This window comes from Convolutriloba macropyga, chromosome 8, assembly GCF_964194025.1.
Source record: "Convolutriloba macropyga chromosome 8, txConMacr16.3, whole genome shotgun sequence".
In the NCBI taxonomy this organism is placed as follows: Eukaryota; Metazoa; Xenacoelomorpha; order Acoela; family Convolutidae; genus Convolutriloba; species Convolutriloba macropyga.
Genome location: NC_134475.1, coordinates 10262847 through 10280460, shown reverse-complemented (window position 1 = coordinate 10280460; position 17614 = coordinate 10262847). Strand labels below are relative to the sequence as shown.

Here is a 17614-nt window from a genome sequence, read left to right as displayed (position 1 = left end):
AATCATTCTATTTAGACAAGAAGAAGCTAAGGAGAGCAATGCTCAGGAAGATGGCCATTTGGAACCATGAATCCGACTCCGAACCCCAAATAGATATACAATACAGATGTGATCCAAATTCCGGCTCGGACTCGGACAATCAACCTCTAGCAATCAAGCAACCGAGCACTTCAGCGAAGCGTAAGCATAATTCTCCTACACGCATAATACCTGACAATCTAAGCATCACATTCGGCAACAAAACACCATTTCTAGTCAAATCACAAAAACAAGTTGCACGTAAAACCATAATGCGTAGATCAAAAGAACCAAGGGGAACATTAAAACCCTTATGGAACATAATCCCAGATGGGACCATAACAAATTGTACACCACACACTATCACTATTGATACTCCCACAAGAAAAAATACAGTAATACGCAAAAACGATACAGCAATAGCAACCGACACAAGAACGTTAGTAAGAACGATTGAAGCAAAACCACGACTAATGGAATTCGTTGCATGCAAAACGGTCGGAGAATATAAAAGAAAAAAAGAAAAAACAGGAAAGTTCTATTTAGATGAACAAAAAGCAAATGACGTGGACAAACGATCACAAGCAGATACCCAACCAGACACTGAGGACATCACCACAAATGACGAACAACCAAGACCCCCAAATTCGACTACAAAAACAATCAAAAGCGAACACAAAGAAAGGCAAACACAAAGAGCCCCAAAAAGAAGGGCAAACCAACAAAGAGGACTAACAACCCAAAAGAAACCTTATTCGAAACCAGGTCCAAACAAGGCGCACTCACACAATCAAAGTTGGAACAGGCAAAACGCCGACAACAACAACCAAGGAGAAAGACATCATTTTTACATACGGAGCTAGACTCTTGACGACATCAACCTCATCATCCTAGAAGACATCAACCTCATCACAGACTCTCCGCAACAAAACCCAATCAGGATTGTAACTTCGAAATCCACCAAAGATTTTATGACCCAAGCGGGACCACGCAAAAAATCAATGGGCCTATTCGTCCAAAAGATTAAAAAAAACTAAGTAAAACAAAGCACAACCACCACAAAAGCCCGAATGGTCGGGACAACAAGTAGGCACAGACAAGGACTCATTCAATCCACAACAACCAAGCAATTTTAAAAACGAACCAAATCCCGGAACTCAATCAAGATGACACAACTAAAGACAACATGCAACCCAAGAGGGACGAAATGACTATCATCACAATCCCTGACAGCTCCAACTCCAAATCAATGATACTTATCGAGTCTGACGAGGATAATCCCACAACCAACGCACCGATACTGGCACCTAGGCAACTACAAGCCGCAGCAGAATCAACTAGAATCTTCCAACAACCAAGTCCACAACAAATTCCGGCAACAGCGGAACGCGTCAGCTCAGACGATGAATACGCTGCCCAGAAGGACAAAATCGCATATGCGAGCCCAGCTTCTGCCTACAGTACGGCACCATCGGAAACAACGCCAACAGCCATCCAAAATGCCAGCCCAATCTCTTCCTCAGACATCGACGATATTCAGTGCCTAAACCAAAATTTGATTGCTAAAAATTAAAAATTCCCAAAGAGGGGGATGTTTGGTACGGGAGAAACCAAGTGAAGTGAAACCAAGCATTATCTAATATCAAACATACTATTATAAACACTTCAAAAACTATCACTGCAGTAAACTTACTTTCTGTAGTATCTTAATTAGTTCATGTGCAAGTGTTTTGTATAGCTCGAACAGGTACTGTCTGGTAGCGCTTTTCTATTTTGGCACAGCTGTAAACGACTCACTGCTTTTTGCTTTATCTGTATGAAAAGCAGTCGTTTATTGAATAAAGCTTTAGCTGCTCTTTTTTAATAAACCACAGTAATTTTTGTTCATAATAAATTTCCACAGGTTCAAGTTTGATATTTGTTATCCTTTATATAATGTCAAGAAAGTCTCTATTGTTTTCATAAGGTAAACATCAATTATGCTACGATTGAGAACAACTAAATTGCGTATACCAAAGATCAAACAAAAACACTTGACAAATTCGAATTAACTGTTTTCGTTCAAGATTTTTTACGCGCCGAAGCACCCGGTTAATGACAAATTGAATGAAACTCACTTTAAAGGAGTTATTGATAAAATACTGAATGGTCTGAGACAAAATGGAGTAAATGGTTGAAAGCTCTGTGAGATTGAAGCATCTGCTAAATGACACGCTGAGAACCAGCGAGATACACCGGTGGATCAAGGTCTGTCAATAGAAACCAAGTATCCTAAAGAACATCATCTCCTAGCAGTACCGTTTGATAAACGTAATGGTTTTTGCGTAATGAGAAAATCGACATACCAAACGAAACTCGACCAAGATCTTGATTGTCCTTACTTTTCACGGATAGAGGTAAGTAAGGCCATCATAACAAAAATAAGAAAGATATTGACAGCACATTATTGAAAATGAAAAAACAGGACTTGAGAATCAAGAAAATTTATCAAAAATTGAACTCAACTGGCCCAAAACCCGCCGGGATTTCTGGCCTTGCTAAAGTGCACAAAACAGACACCCAATTGCGCCCTGTTTTACCAATACCAGGAAGTCCGGACCAAAACTTGAATAAACTTTTAATGCCACTCTTTGAACGAGCGCCTCGGGTTAAGATCGAATCCTCCATTTTGCATGCTAGAGAAAAACTTGAAACTATTGAGCCTGAGGAAGAGCAGCAAACAATCTCTTCGCATTTAAAAAGTTTATATACAAACGTACCTGTTTTGAGAGGCCATTGAAATAGCTCTGCGATCTATAAACTCAAGTTATAACGCACCTGACATCAAACAATCCGCACTCAAGCTCCTACTGAAACTGGCAGTCACCAAAGTTCATTTCAAAAACAACATTAAGTGGTACTGTCAGGAACACGGCCTGGCAGTGGCGGCATCCAACTAGCAGTTGTTTTAGTTAACATTTGAATGACGTCTTTTGAAAAAAAATTGAGTTACGAAAGTCAAACACCGAGTGTGAGAAAAAAGATCCTAAAAAAAATGTCCAGATTGCCATAAAAAATTGCTTGGAACAGCGAGAACTGTCGAGAGTGGATGATGCGAGGACTGATAGCATACCAAAAGCCAAAATTTAGACAAAGAGCAATACGAAAAAATTGGAAGATGTTTGAATATGTCTGAACTGCGAAAAAGCCGCAAAAACATGCGGTAGGTGACCGACCATGGCAGAAAACGAAAAATCTTTGAAAAATACGTAAGTGACACTACTGTACTGTAAAAAATGACCCCAATAATTTACTTCTAAAGATGGACGATATACATCCAACTTTAGAATTCACTCTTGAATTTTTAAATGATAAGCGCGACTTATAGTTTTTCGACATAGCAGTGCACGTACAGTGAACAAGGAAACATAACTTGTAAATGGCATCAAAACGGACAAACATTGTACTATCCTTAGTTCCAGAAGTTAAGAAACAATCCACAGGCTACTGCGCTGTACGAGTAATTGGAAAATTTTTGACGAAGCTTTGAAAGTGAATAAAAAAATATGGCTAAAAATCAATATCCAGAAATTTGGTCTTCAAAACTAGTAAATGAAATGTTACAAAAAATTTTAACGCAACCAAAGAAACTGAACAAGCCTTTCGGCAAAAGCTCTCAATGGAGTCAAAGGAGAAAAAACAATGAAACACCATCGTTAGTTCTGCAAAACAGAGGTAACCTTAACCTAAGGTTTAAGGAAAAACTAATTACTGCAGCAGAAATAAATATGATGTTCACATCCCGCAAACTCAAGACATGCTTACCAACATTAATATTGGTGTATGAGAGGCATCTGAAGTCTAATGTGGTTTACAGATACCGATCTGTGCAACGAATCGCAAAAACTAATGACACTGGAAGCCATTTACATTGCGCAGCGAAAGCTGGAACTTAACACGCGAGATGAGTACAGGAGCAGAGAGCTAACACTCAGATATTAGTCACAAGTCGATTTGTTTGAAATTTACAATTTGATGAAATCGAATTCGATTTGTTTGCAAAAATTTAAGAAAGAGGATGACAATCAAAGAAATGGAATTAAATACTAACCTGATAATGATAGTTATGGCGAAAACGTTTGTTTTAATTGAAAATAAGTTTTAATTGAAATAGGCCATCATATCAAAATCAAGAAAGATATTAATACAAGGGTTGAATACAGGAGCAGAGAGCTAACACTCAACTATTAGTCTACACGCAAACAAGTGGATTTTTTTGATTTTTACCTGTTGACGGAATCGAATTTCGTTTGTTTGCGAAGTTTTAAGGAAGAGAGTGACAATCAAAGAAATAGAATTAAATACTAAAAGGAATGAAAAACGTCAAACAAACTGGGAACTTGAACAAACTGGAAAGAAATTGAGAGAAAAATTTTGTTTAATTCAAATTTCAATTTTTGCATATATGAAATCGTGACAAACTCATGATAAGTTTAAATCAATTTAGTTGTAAACACTCCAACTTTAAGTTGTTAAAACTTACTAACCTGATGATGCTATTTATAGCGAAAACGTTTGTTTTAATTAATTAATTTTATTGACTTAGTCCTCTTAGCAAAAAACCCGAGTTGCTTGTTTAGAAGCGAAATTGCAGATATTTATTAGAGTAGAAAATTAAATATTGCCAACTTAACCATGACCTGTTTTATGAACAAGAAGTACATAGTCAGCTCAAGCATCCCTTTCTACGAAGATTCTGTAGAGCACATCCATGGGCATTGGACAAACGGGCATCAAAAAAATTCAGCATACCAATAGTCGATTGCGCTGCTTTTATTGGTAGTGGACCAAAATAAGCCTCACTCTCCTTCGAAGCTGTTTTCTCTGCCTGTGCAGATTTAGGTCTCTTGGAATAAACTGACCAAAACGAGCAAAACTTTGCTGCTTAACGAACTGAACTGACAACGATCCCTGTGAATGAATTTTTTTCATGCGTCGGTGTGAAAGATGTCCTAACTCGTGGACCTTCCTTTGACTTATTTGTCATGAAGTCTCAATATTAAGTACAAAAATAATAATCACAACTCATCCTGCGCCATTGTTAACGAGGAGGGCTGAACGGCTCCTAAAGGCATTTTCTACTGAAGCTTGAGCTTAGAAGCACGGATAACTACACTATAACTCCTCTTTTGGTATGATTTATTAATTTTTAAGATGCATTTCAACGTACGATATTCAGGATTCAGTTGACACAGAAACATTTTAGTTCAGTAACGCAGCCTTGTTCAAACAAAACTGTAGCTCTAATAGATTGTTCTGAGAAAACTTGTTTGATAACATGGGGAGGTGAAAAACTTGTCTTCACTGAAAGATTTCTCTCTTAATTGAATGCTGATCATTTATTTTTGTTTCCTCTGATTCCAGATACTTTATTTTTTGCTCCTTTTTCAAGTTTGATCTGTAAAACTGCCGCCTCAAGAGAAAGATCTCAATGTAAACTATGAGATTCAGATTAAATAGTTTCAGATTATTAAAATGAACACGCGGGGCAGCCATGGTGGCCCCAAGTCTCATTGATTTCTGGAAAAGCTTATCACGAGGATATATCAATTATCTCTTACGATATCTTTGGGTGGACCTAATGTCAGGACGTCCTACCTCGACACTGTAGTCAACACCCTTCCTCAACCAGCTTAGTTCCTCTCAATTTATATTATATCATTTATATCTTTCACCTCTCTATCCGTATGATCAAAATAGTTGCGGCAAGTTCCCTTTATCATTCCATCAACAAGTTAAAACCATCAGAACAAGAGAAACTTTCTGACATTGTTTACTCTTGCCCTGGCCTTAACCTGGACCCAAACACATCAAACTATTGTTACGATTATCTTACATCAGCTCCTTTGAGAAACCGAAACATTATTTTTTGGCACGATCTTCTGAATAATACTCTAACCTCTCATCCCAGGAAGAAAAACACCCCTCAAACGGTTGACGAATTGATCGAAAGCTTGAAGACTATTCCCAACCTTTTTTGTGCTGTCACCTGCCAACGCGAAGGAGCGAGCGCCTTATATCTTTGACAAACTTGTAAAGGCTCTAAAGAGTTACGTAATCGACGTGACAAAGCACATCATTAGTGCCTCCGAACAAACCGACGAGTTGGTATTAGCGGAATACCAAGAGCTCCATCAACACCTAGACGTGGAACTGCGAATCCTGGCATCAGTACTACACTACAACACTGACATCAAGCGAATCTTCAAGACACGTGGTACGAAGCGACGATCGGCTGGTGAACGACGGGAAGCCAAACGAAGAAAACTCTAGATCAGGTAGGCGTGCTTATTGAGTCTTTGGCTCTGAGCCCCTACTAGTTCTTGTTCATTTGTTAAACTGTTAATCTTCTAAGGCGCGCTTATTGAGTCTCTGGCTCTGAGCCTCTGGAAGATGTCTAAACACAATACCCGCCATCGAATAAAGTTAATCTCCGATTGTTGCTCTACAAGTGCCGAGAAAATTCTGAAAATTGAAACCTCTTTTGACTGCTTCTTTTGTGGACGTCGAATGCACCTAACAGAGAACTGCACAGGCCTAAGTGAAACGGCAATGAAAGGAGTCTTTGCCCTCGGTAAAAATGCCCTACTGCTTTGTAACGCTTGCGTTGAAGATAAACGCCAAGAAAAAATTGAATATGCACTTCAAGAGCACGCGACGGTAAAAGAGCACCAGGAAAACCAAATGAAAAACCTTGAGAGCGAAATGACTGACCTCAAGAAAGCTGTCTCTGAGATCAAGTCGTTCCTCACAAGCAAGCCCCAAATAGAAGCAGTCCCCACTGTTGTATCAACTCCAAAACCTGAAGCGCCACCGAAACCTGTTGAAGAGATTGACGGAAAACGAATACGTGGAAACCCTGAATCAAACGAAAAAGAAGCTAGACAACGTCAGGAACATGATCTTGTCCGGGTTCAGAAGTTACTGGCGCACGTCGAGGTCAATGCGGATATTGGAGATGTGATACGGCTGGGGCGGCACGAGGAGGGCAAAACTAGAACAAAACTTTTGAAGATTCCGAATGCCTATCAACGACGAATGATTTTACTTTCTGCGATAAAACTGAAAACATTTGGCGAACCTGTGTTTTTGAGTCGACAACTAACAAAAGAAGAAACTGATCGTGAAAAGCAAGCTTTAATGCAAAGACGTGAACTAATCAATGGTGGCACCGAACCAAAGAATCTTCGAGTTCGTGACGGAAATTTGTTCATCCGGCGCGGCACAAAATGGGTCAAAGAGAAAACACCCGAAGTCCACGGTTCCTTTTGACTAACCACCTTCCTCAACACTCTTATCTACAATGCCAGAAGTATACTCGAATATGACCCACGAACCTCTTTTTCCATTGCCATAACAGAAGCAAATCATTACCAAATCATTTGCCTTACAGAAACGTGGCTTACTGAAAGTGTCAAAGACAGTGCAACTTTCCTCGCCAACTTTACAATACACCGAAAAGACCGACCAAGTGCAAAGGGGGCTACAAAACACGGTGGTGCACTCATAGCTGTTGCTCGAAACATTCCAAGTTGTGAAATTGTCTCAAGCTTCAAAGAATGTGTTGTTATCCGGTTGCTGATGAACAAACCTATTATAATCTGCTGTCTTTACAGTGCGCCGCGCAACAGTCATTACACATGATCGGTTGCTGACTTCGCACAATTTTTGACCTTTCTGAGGTCCAAGCAATATGAATATGGAGCTGTCTGTTCATACATTGCTGTGGATATAAATCTGACCTGTACCCACTGGCCTTCGATGACCTCGACATCGTCCGACGAGCAGATAATACTGAACGAGCTCTGCGACCTAAACTTTCAACAACTAATTCGATCTCAAGATGGAAAATCGTTGGACATTTTCCTGTGCAACAAACCCCAGATTGTTTCAAGCATTGTTCATGACCATCATTTTAGAAGTATGTTCAGAAGCGATCATATGCCGTTTCACGCCAAGGTCTTCTTTGCTATCAAGCTATCACACACACAACCCAAAACCAAGGCAGAAGCTCGACTTTGGAGCCTTTGCATATAAGAAAGCTAATAGGAACGAGATAAACGAGTTTACTGCTGAGCATCCTTTTCTTCCTTACTGTCTGAGCAACGTAGACTTGATGTTAGATCTTTGGTACCAATGATTTTATGAAATCCTCCAAGATTTCTTACCTATCATCACAAAACACAGATCTGAACTCGCGCCCTGGATCAGTCATGGATTGTCTCACCTTATCAAAAAATTGAATACCTTTCAATTAAAGCAGCAACGGAAACCAACGCCCACAACAAAACTCAAAATCGAGCATGTGCAAACGAATCTTGCTCTAGCACTTCAACTCGACCATCAAGAGCATGAACTTTGACTTTTCCAAGATGGCAAGTTTACTGACATACAACGCTATCTCAAGTCTGTCACCGAGTCAAGTTCTGTGCCCGCCAAAATCTTCCTGAATCACCGAACAGCTACTACTGACGTTGCTAAAGCCGACCTGTTTAACGACTACTTCCAGTCAGTGTTCACACAGACGCCTTACAGAGTCAAAACAGACAACAAGAAAGTTGTAATTCAGTTGAGCCACGTCTACTTCACCACCGAAGAAATCCAGAGCTCACTGCTGCAACTTGATGTAAACAAAGCCAAAGGACCAGAGAGGATAGGGAATGAGCTCTTAAAAAACCTCCACAAGTCATTGCCAAAATCGCTTTGTCTACTCTTCAAATTAATAGCTTGCAAAGCTCATTTCCCAACTAAATAGAAAGTAGCTGAAATTGTACCAATATATAAAGATGGTGACAAACAGGACGCCTCTAACTACAGATCAATCAGCCTTCTGTCTGCAGTGTCAAAATTGCTAGAAACGCTCAACTTCAACAAACTGACTCCAGTAGTCTACTCAACCTTAAATACCGCACAGCATGGTTTTCGGCCTAAACGATCGACCACAACAAATCTAATAGTGTACTTGCATGAAATCTTCTGCTGCCTGGACTCCAACCCTTCCTACCTCACGACCTTTGATATCAATTTCCAGAAGCCATTCGACAAAGTGTCTCACGATCTACTTTTAGACAAACTATCGGCGCTTGGCATCGGAGGAAACTGCCTAAGTCTGCTTCGAAGCTATCTGTCAAATCGGAAACAAACAGTGCGAATAAATAGTACAACCTCAAAAGAACTTGATGTCATTAGCGGCGTCCCCCAAGGTTCCATTCTAGGCCCGCTGTTCTTCCTAGTCTTCATAAACGATTTGCCGTCCTGTGTTATGTCAAAGGCTTTTGGCTATGCGGATGATTACAAAATTGTAGGGACCAATCCTGTGACGCTCAACATAGATGTCAGAAAACTGTGGAGGTGGTGCGATGATAATCTGATGTCAATGAACCTTACGAAAAGCAAGCCGATGTGTATTAAAGGCTCTGCCCAATTATACCTTCGAAGCCACTCAATCGATTGAAGATTTGGGCCTTTTTGTTACTGACTCTTTAATTTGGACACTACACGCGAAGAAAAGAACTGAAAAAGCCTTGAATGCATTCCTTCTGCTAAAACGAATCCTTTGCAAGGCAAATTTTGCAACCAGGAAAAATGCATATGTTTGCTACGTCGTGCCAATTGTCAGCTATGGCGCGGCCTTGTGGAAACCATCAAAGGGCGATTTAACTTTACTTGAAAGTGTTCAACGAAAAGCAATGGCCTGGATGTTCAAGACCAGCAACAGCGTCCTCTCATACAAGGAAAAACTTCAGAAAATCAACACCTTGCCACTGTCTCTATATCAAGAACTGCATGTCGTGTTATTATTTGCAAAAATGTTATCGGGAAAAGTTGATATAGACTGGCAAAGCCATGTCACTTTCGCTGAGGTGGGAACCCGGAGAGCCCAAGTCACTAGAAATTTTATCTGTAAGCGAATGCGGTTGCAGAAGAGTGAGTCAGATTTTTGGTACCGAGCCTGTCACCTTGCAAATCTGGTCAATGATTATTTCAAATATGATATCCTCCTTGATCGAGAGCACAAGAGCAAACTCCTGGAACTCTACCATAGGTTCTTCATATCCCGCTACAACGAATCAGACCCTTGCTCTTGGCGTCTCTTGTGTGGCTGCAATAACTGTAGAGACTTGAAGAAACTCATCTTTACGTAAATAACAATAAATTTTGAACAACTCAATATCCGGGTTTTATGCGAACACGTGGATTACTTTATCCTAATTCCTTTGTTATTATTATATTATTATTATTATACCAATCAATTCAGATATATTCAGAGGATGTATGGTATGCGAATGTGGGAATACTTTGTGCCGCGCGCTTCACAAGTGCTGTTTTAGATAAATTGAAGATAAAATATAAATAAATTGTTGCATAGATAAAATAAAAGATACAGCAAAAATAAATAAAAGTTTGAAGCGCCCTAGGGCTTCTTAATTGCTGTTTGAGATATATTGAATATAAAATATAGATAAAAGAATATATAAGATAAAAATAAAAAATATAAAAAAAACGATTATATAAAATAGACCTTCAAGGGGCTACATCAAGGTGATTAAAAATTTTTTGTATTCCGTAGTATCCAGATCGGGAAATACAACAGTGATCTCTCGAGGCCGGATAGTGAAAGAACCAGCAATATAATTACTAAACAAATTTACTAAAGAATAACTAAGCAAAATTACTTTACAGAAAATATACTGGAGTTTTTTCACAAATCATTATATGGAAGAGAACAAATGCACATGGAGAATGATTTTCAGATGTGGAGACTGTAACATACTAAACAAGATAAAACTGATCTGAACTGTAAATTGGGTGGAAACCCAAGAGTCTTGCTCTAAATCCTGCACTACTACTATTATCTGAAATAAAAACAAATTCAAAGGCAGAACATCTGGTACATAACTGGATTCTGAGTGAAAATTCTACAGAAAACAGTTGAATTAAACAACGGAAAAATCTAGTGGAAAGATCAATACAATTTGCCTGGGACGAACTTTGAGAGACACTGGGCCGAAAATAACCCTTGTACTTGGTTTCTTGTTTGTCTGTGTAAAACTTGTGTCGTGTAAAGTTATGTGCCAACCCGATGGTTTAAACTCCGGGGTGAAAACCCTAGTGGAACTACCACGAATTTATGTTAATAAAATCAGTTATAAGTCGTTATTGCTCGCAGATTTTGACTACAGTGTATACTTCTTGACTACTTTTCATTTTAATTACTGTTATAAATAGAAAAACAGATCAGTTTATTTTGATTAAGCATTCTGTACTCATCTCTTGGAGCATTCTATGTAATCATTGCAAATAGAATAACTTTAAGTTGCATTTTGCCTGAAGATGCTGATATAGCAAAAATATTTGTAAATAAAAGTTTATAATGACAGTTCTTTAACATTCAACATCACAAGACTTACGATTTCACTGCAGACGAGTATTTTAAAAATGGGATCTTTTCCGCCTGTGCAGCCCCCCCCACCCCAGTTTATTATGCACCCCCAGTTACAGAGCACGTGTCATCACCTCGTTTATCATTGTGTTAAAAGTTGACGCGTGTGTCGGCAGGTGTAAATAATGAAATTTAACAGACGAACAAGTTAATTTTCACTTATCTGTTTTTCTTAGTAACTCTCATTTCTACTCAGTAATAGGCATGGCTTGACGTATGGTTTGGCTTGGTTGACCAAGGCCTCAATAAGTAAATATAAAAATTGAGGCGGTTGGTCTTAAAAGGGTGCGTCTAATTCTTTGCAATCTTCCCTTAGGTAATTTTTACAGTCATTTTTTGAAAAATCTATTCGGGTTGAGAATTTCAAATTCAATTGCGAGAAACCAATAGATATTTTGTACAGTAATTTCCTGGGTGCTGTAATGGGAGAGCCAAAGTGCAACATTTATTGTTATCCCGCTGTTTTTTTCAGGTCAAGTTGACTATTTTACTTATGGATGATCAGAGTTGCTCTGACTTGTCAGAGCCTCAAAAACAGAAGAAGATCAAATTCAATGATGTCATAGAAGTCAAACGCGACGAGAGAAGGTAATTGATCAATTTAATTGATCAAAGCCCGAATTGGCTTTGAATTTTGTATTTGTGTATAATATTTTTTTAGGAAGAAGAACCGCCCACATCCAAGACGTAGAAGGTCAGGGGGTAATTCTAGGCCAGAACAACAAAATGGGGGAAATAAATGGTCCAATAGGATGGAATCAGTTGCCACTGCTCCTACTAACACGACGCAATTCATTATCAACGATCACAACAGTCCTCTTCCTCGAGGCATTAATGGGTCTCCTATATCCGCTTGTCCCACACCCAACTCGGACGGAGGCAGTAGGTCTCGGGACGGGCACGAGTATGATCAATTAGGCGACTACTATCCGTCTTCTAGGATAAACGATTCCGCAATAGAACAATTTGCTCAAGAGTACAGCCAATTTCAGTATGAGCGATTGTCCGAAATGAGCCGAGAGGACCTGATTAAAAAGTGCATTGAGCTCGAGGAAGCGTTGGATTGCTATGATCGAGTCAATCATCAATACGATGGTGGAAGTTCATCCGAATCCGAGTTTAATTCCCGACCTTATTCCAGACACTGCAGTACCTGTTCTTGTGTATTTGACAATAATACACGTTTCCAAGATAGCAGTATAGACGAATCCTCCAATGACTCCAACCAGAACAAAGACGAATTTGGGGACGAATCAGTCGTCGATACCACAACCCATTGTACTTCACCTCCAAAAGTCAGTTCCTTTTCCTCCCCAAACTCTGCAAATGAGTTCTCGCCTAGAGAAGACAATACTGTATTGAACTAGTAGAGATTCATGCAAAACTGCTTTCATAAAACTCTGTATCTGCCGGTAAAATTCCGATTTGAAGCAATTCTGAATTTTCTTTTAATTTTGTAAATAAAGGTAAGTATCTATTTTAATTTGGTAGATTACGATTACGTCTATATGTTCTTACTTTTATCATAGTAAATTTCCATTATTGATGTTTTCTTGCTTCTGTAATTTCAATGTTCTTCATTTTCTCTTCAGTCTTCAGCTCTCCCAAATTAAAAACAACAATGGATTAGTATTTGTTCCACAGCATCAGAATTCTTCAAACGATTCATTTGATCACACTTGCGAAGGATGAGTCGGATGCAGAATTATTCTCAAGATAGTTTTATGTCGACGAATTTTGGCTTGTAACTCATCCTCGTTATCAGGAATGGTATATAATTGATTAATGTTGGCTAATTTAAGCAAGATACAGCTTTACATAAATAGCCACTGCTTGAAGCAAAAAAATTGCGATTTATAATACGAATGTAGGAAGAATGTAGATAATCTTTCAAGCTGCGTAGTGATGGCTGATTAAAGCTAGAATGAAGTGGCAATCTTTATAACGAAGACACCAGTTAATGGATTTATAAGTTGTCCAAACTTTTGAGTCGAAAAAAATGACCAGAATGCTCACTCTGATCAGCGTCTGATTGTTAAACTTTTACAGATTTCTAATCTCATTTGTGTGTACAAAAACAGTAAATAAACGAGTGCTGCAGGGTCCGTGCAATCAGTCGTCAAAATAGCGCTAATTTTCTATATTTCTTATGTGATAGCCATAACGCAAGGGCTTGTGGTTGATATGCCATTGATTGATGATTCATGGGTGAGGCAGTGTGAAGTTGAGCTCTGAGTTAACAATAGCTGTAACATACCAATGCCATAACAGCCCAATGGTGGTCACGCGAAGTTTCGAGATGCAGAAAATGTGGCATCGGTCGCCAAAATCAGTGATTAGCACGAAAGGTGATACTTGGGAATAATGAAAAAGGACGACAAAAAAACTGATTTCTGGTATCGCATTGCTAATTGAAACGCCTAATGCTGCTCCACTCAAAATACGCTGAAGAATTTAGGCAGCGTTGGCCTATTTGAACATGATTAGTCAATCATAGTGATAGGTCTTTCCCTAATTTTTATAGACGATCTCTTGCAGCGGGCGCTGAATGGAACACTTACTTTTAATTGTAACTGGTTTCAAGATTAATAGTTAGAATATTCTCAATATTTCGTACAATATTAATATCAACTTTTGTTTGAAAACGCACTTGTATTGAAGCTTTTGGTAGTTGAACATTTGTCATGGTTCTTGATAGCGATTGTTATTACTTTGACTAGTGGACGCTAATTGGTTTTGACTCACTGAAATTGATGATTTGCCTTAATTTACTGTTATCAGCAACTAAATAAGCATTCATAGGAAGGAGTAATTGCTGTACATGCAAACGCATTGCAAAAATTGCTGTGTCTAAGTTTTTTCTCAAGTTAAATAAAGTTGAATTTGTGTCAAAGGAGAGGGGCGTTTCTTGGTCTTTTCTAACAATTTGGCTAGATAACTGGGTAACAAATATTCTCTTTTTGAGAATTTCAGCATTTAGGTCGTTGAGACTTTCATTATTTAAGTCGTTTTGGGAACTATCTTTGTCTGAACAATACTTTTTTAGCTCTCAAACAATGTTTGCTGCATATTTTGGATTTCAGGTGGTCTTTTACGAACCAAAGGTTGGGCTTAATTTTTTTAAATCGGTTTATTAGACTCCAGCCGGAATATAGGAACTATGCCTTTTAAATTTTCTGAGAGGTAGGTGAGCAAAAAAATTGAAAGTTTATGGAGTAAAATTTAACAAAGACTTCCCAGAGAAAGTTCGGAAAAAAGTGTGGAACTTTTACTCAGTGTGAAGAAAATTTTAAAGCTGTGATGTGATTATGATCCCTCAGTTGCGCTATTATTTGCTTTTTGTTTTTTTTACATAAGAATGTGAATTGTATTGGGGCAGAGTATTAGCATAGTATCTTCTGTAACCGAAAATTGGGGGTTATTGTATTTGAAAGAAAACATGCCGCAGATGAAAACATGCCGCAGATGAAGCAAACATGCCGCAGATGAGAAAACATGCCGCAGATAGCAAGAAAAGTACACCTAAAAGAGCTTTCGACGAGCCACCAAATTTTTAAGAGCATTTTGAACTAATCTTTTTGACCATTTTAGGTAAAAAGTAAGCATAATTTACCATTTTTAACGGATAAACTGAGTTTCACGCTTTCTCTATAATGAACTTCATGGCAAAAATTTCCACTTTCTGGACCAAATAGGAAATTAGAGACAGATTAGAGACTGTTTTTGATGCTGATTGGAAAAAGGGGAAAACGCAATCAAACCTGTAAGTAGTGGGATGAGACAGAGTTTTGACTTATTAATGGTGAAGCATAATCGTAAATTACTTGAAAATGAAAAAAAATGTCTAAAGAATTTGTGTTTGTTCTCTTCAGTAGTATCTCAATCAGAAACTGTGCTGGAGCCTGAAAAAAACTTGTTTTATATCAGCAATACTGGTTATTGTTGGAAGATTCTTGCTCTAATATTGGAGCCGGAATTTTTTCTGGTTTTGTGTAATTTTTTAATAGTTTTTGCGATTAGCTTTTATTTTCGTTCTTTATTAGTGACAGTTTGCAGTGAGCTTTTTAATGCCATCATTGTTTTATTGACGGTTTTAGTAGTTGACATCAGTAAATGTGGTCACTTTCTAACTTCTTTTCGTTTCCGCAGTACATTAGTTAAAGTAGCGAGACTTTATGAAACCTTTGAACTAATAATGGCAAAAGTTATTTGTAATCTCACACTAAAAAAAGCGCTAAATTGGAATTTGTCTTTGTTTTTTTCCGGTATTATCTGAAGCAGATACTCTGATGGAGCACAAAAAAAGCTGCAAATCATTATTGTGGAGAAACCGCCGCCGTGAGCTGATTTCAAACTTTGCCATTAATTATAGATTGTTTTAGTAACTGATGTTGTTAGATGTTTTTCATGATCTGTTCACTTGTATTTGAAGTCTGATTGGAGTGATCAAAATTAAATCGGGACGGTGATTTTAATCATACCAAAGTAATAAATGCGCAAAAATGTTATTTTTTTAGGGAGTTACTTTTTAATTCTAATTCCGATCTAGACCGAGTTAATTTTTGCGCAATTTTTTGGCTTTTGAGATCAAGTTTTTTTGTTCAAGTGCGGCAATTCGACTTCATTTTTTTTTTGCTGTGTTATCCATTCATTTTTTCTTGAATTGTACTAAATTACTAGTTTTGATTTACTGGTGAACAAATTCATTTTTTTGAACGCCTTTTGGTCAAATTAAGTTTTTAAGACTGTGACTCTAGTTGCTTTCCTAAAATATTGATATGTAAATATTTGTTGTTTCGTTTGTTATTTCATCACGTTCACGATTAATTTGTAGTTTGCGTTGCCTTTAGATTAAGTTTTATTTGGCCTGCTTAATGCCTTCAGTTGCTGGTCACTTGTTGTGATGACTTTAACACGATATATGTGTTTCAATGTTTACTGAACTTCTCGGTTTCTTCTTGTTGTCCTATTGGTTGCTCTCGAGCCAAGTTTGTAGTGATTATTGTTGACGTGTGTGTCGTTTTCAATGCAAAGATTTCGCATAATCAGCTACTTGTAGAACATTTTTTTAAAATTTCACTTTGCAGTGTTTTTTCCTCAGTCTACTTCTTGATTTCAGCTTGACCTAAACTGCTCTCATTTAGAAGTTAAATCTGTTGCTAAAAATGTTATTAGTGTGTGAAGCAGACTCTCAGGAGGTAGATCACGGGTTCGAAACCCTACAAAGGTAGTAATGTTATGGTTGCAAATAAGGGTACAACCAAAAATTGTCTCTCGGAAGCACCCTCTTTGAATGAAATTGCCCCACATTTCGTTCAAGAGCAATTCGTGCGGCGTCAGTTGGTATATGATTACTTAGTTCCATAGTTGAAAAGTTCCATTGGCTCTTTAATCAAGCGTAAATAAACTCATTTGGAGTGCACAGGTCCGATAGCTTAAAGTTTTCTGACTTTAACAGACTGTTTTTCAGACTGTTTCTCATATAAAATATTATAGAGTTTTTGAGTATTGCCCGTAATTATTGTTCTTCTTGCTGTCTTATGACTAAGCCTCAAAAATTATAGGCTTAATTGGCTTTCTGTGGAGCTAAAGCTGGGCTTTATTCCTTGCTCCAATTGATGCTCAACGGTTTTTTCGTATGAATTATTAATAGCCCTCATCTTCTCAGCCGGCTATTATAGCGCTCCTATTTTTTTACAATCCAAGAATTGGATTGTATTGGTGCTCTGTCTTTTTTATTTTTGTAAGATGTGTTCACACCTTTTTTCATGACTTTGAGCTTTCAAAACGGGATAAGCAGGTAAAGCTCAATGGGCATCAAGTTTCATTAGAGGCCCCTAGCCGTGTTTAGTAGTCCTTCGAGTACTTAGAGTGATGAAGCTACTGGGAACGCCGTAATTCAAGAATAGAAGGTCGTTTTTAGGAGTTTTTGAGCCCAAAAGGTGGAATTTTTTTGTATTTTTTCTTCATACTTCAATTTTTTTGTTGGACTTGTCTATAATTGAGATTTGTAAAAGTTGACAAAGGTCTTTTGCAAGACGTAATAACTGTTTAGGGCCATTGTGAGAGCTATATATTTGGTACTCCAAACATAAACACGCAAATCTATACTAA

The 17614-nt window shown here is 38.1% G+C and overlaps 2 protein-coding genes across 3 annotated transcripts in view; both read left to right on the top strand.

The window, feature by feature from the left end:
* LOC142344444 (uncharacterized) overlaps positions 1 to 13084 on the top strand; it is a 40228-nt gene extending 27144 nt beyond the window's left edge. Inside the window, exons 2-3 of the mRNA XM_075396094.1 lie at positions 11973 to 12088; positions 12162 to 13084. Coding sequence (XP_075252209.1) covers positions 11994 to 12088; positions 12162 to 12867 — 801 coding nt within the window. The 5' untranslated portion in view covers positions 11973 to 11993 and the 3' untranslated portion in view covers positions 12868 to 13084. The remainder of the gene's footprint in view (positions 1 to 11972; positions 12089 to 12161) is intronic.
* The window catches only part of LOC142344443 (uncharacterized), a 233979-nt gene that overhangs the window by 27142 nt on the left and 189223 nt on the right, over positions 1 to 17614 (top strand). The window lies entirely within an intron of this gene.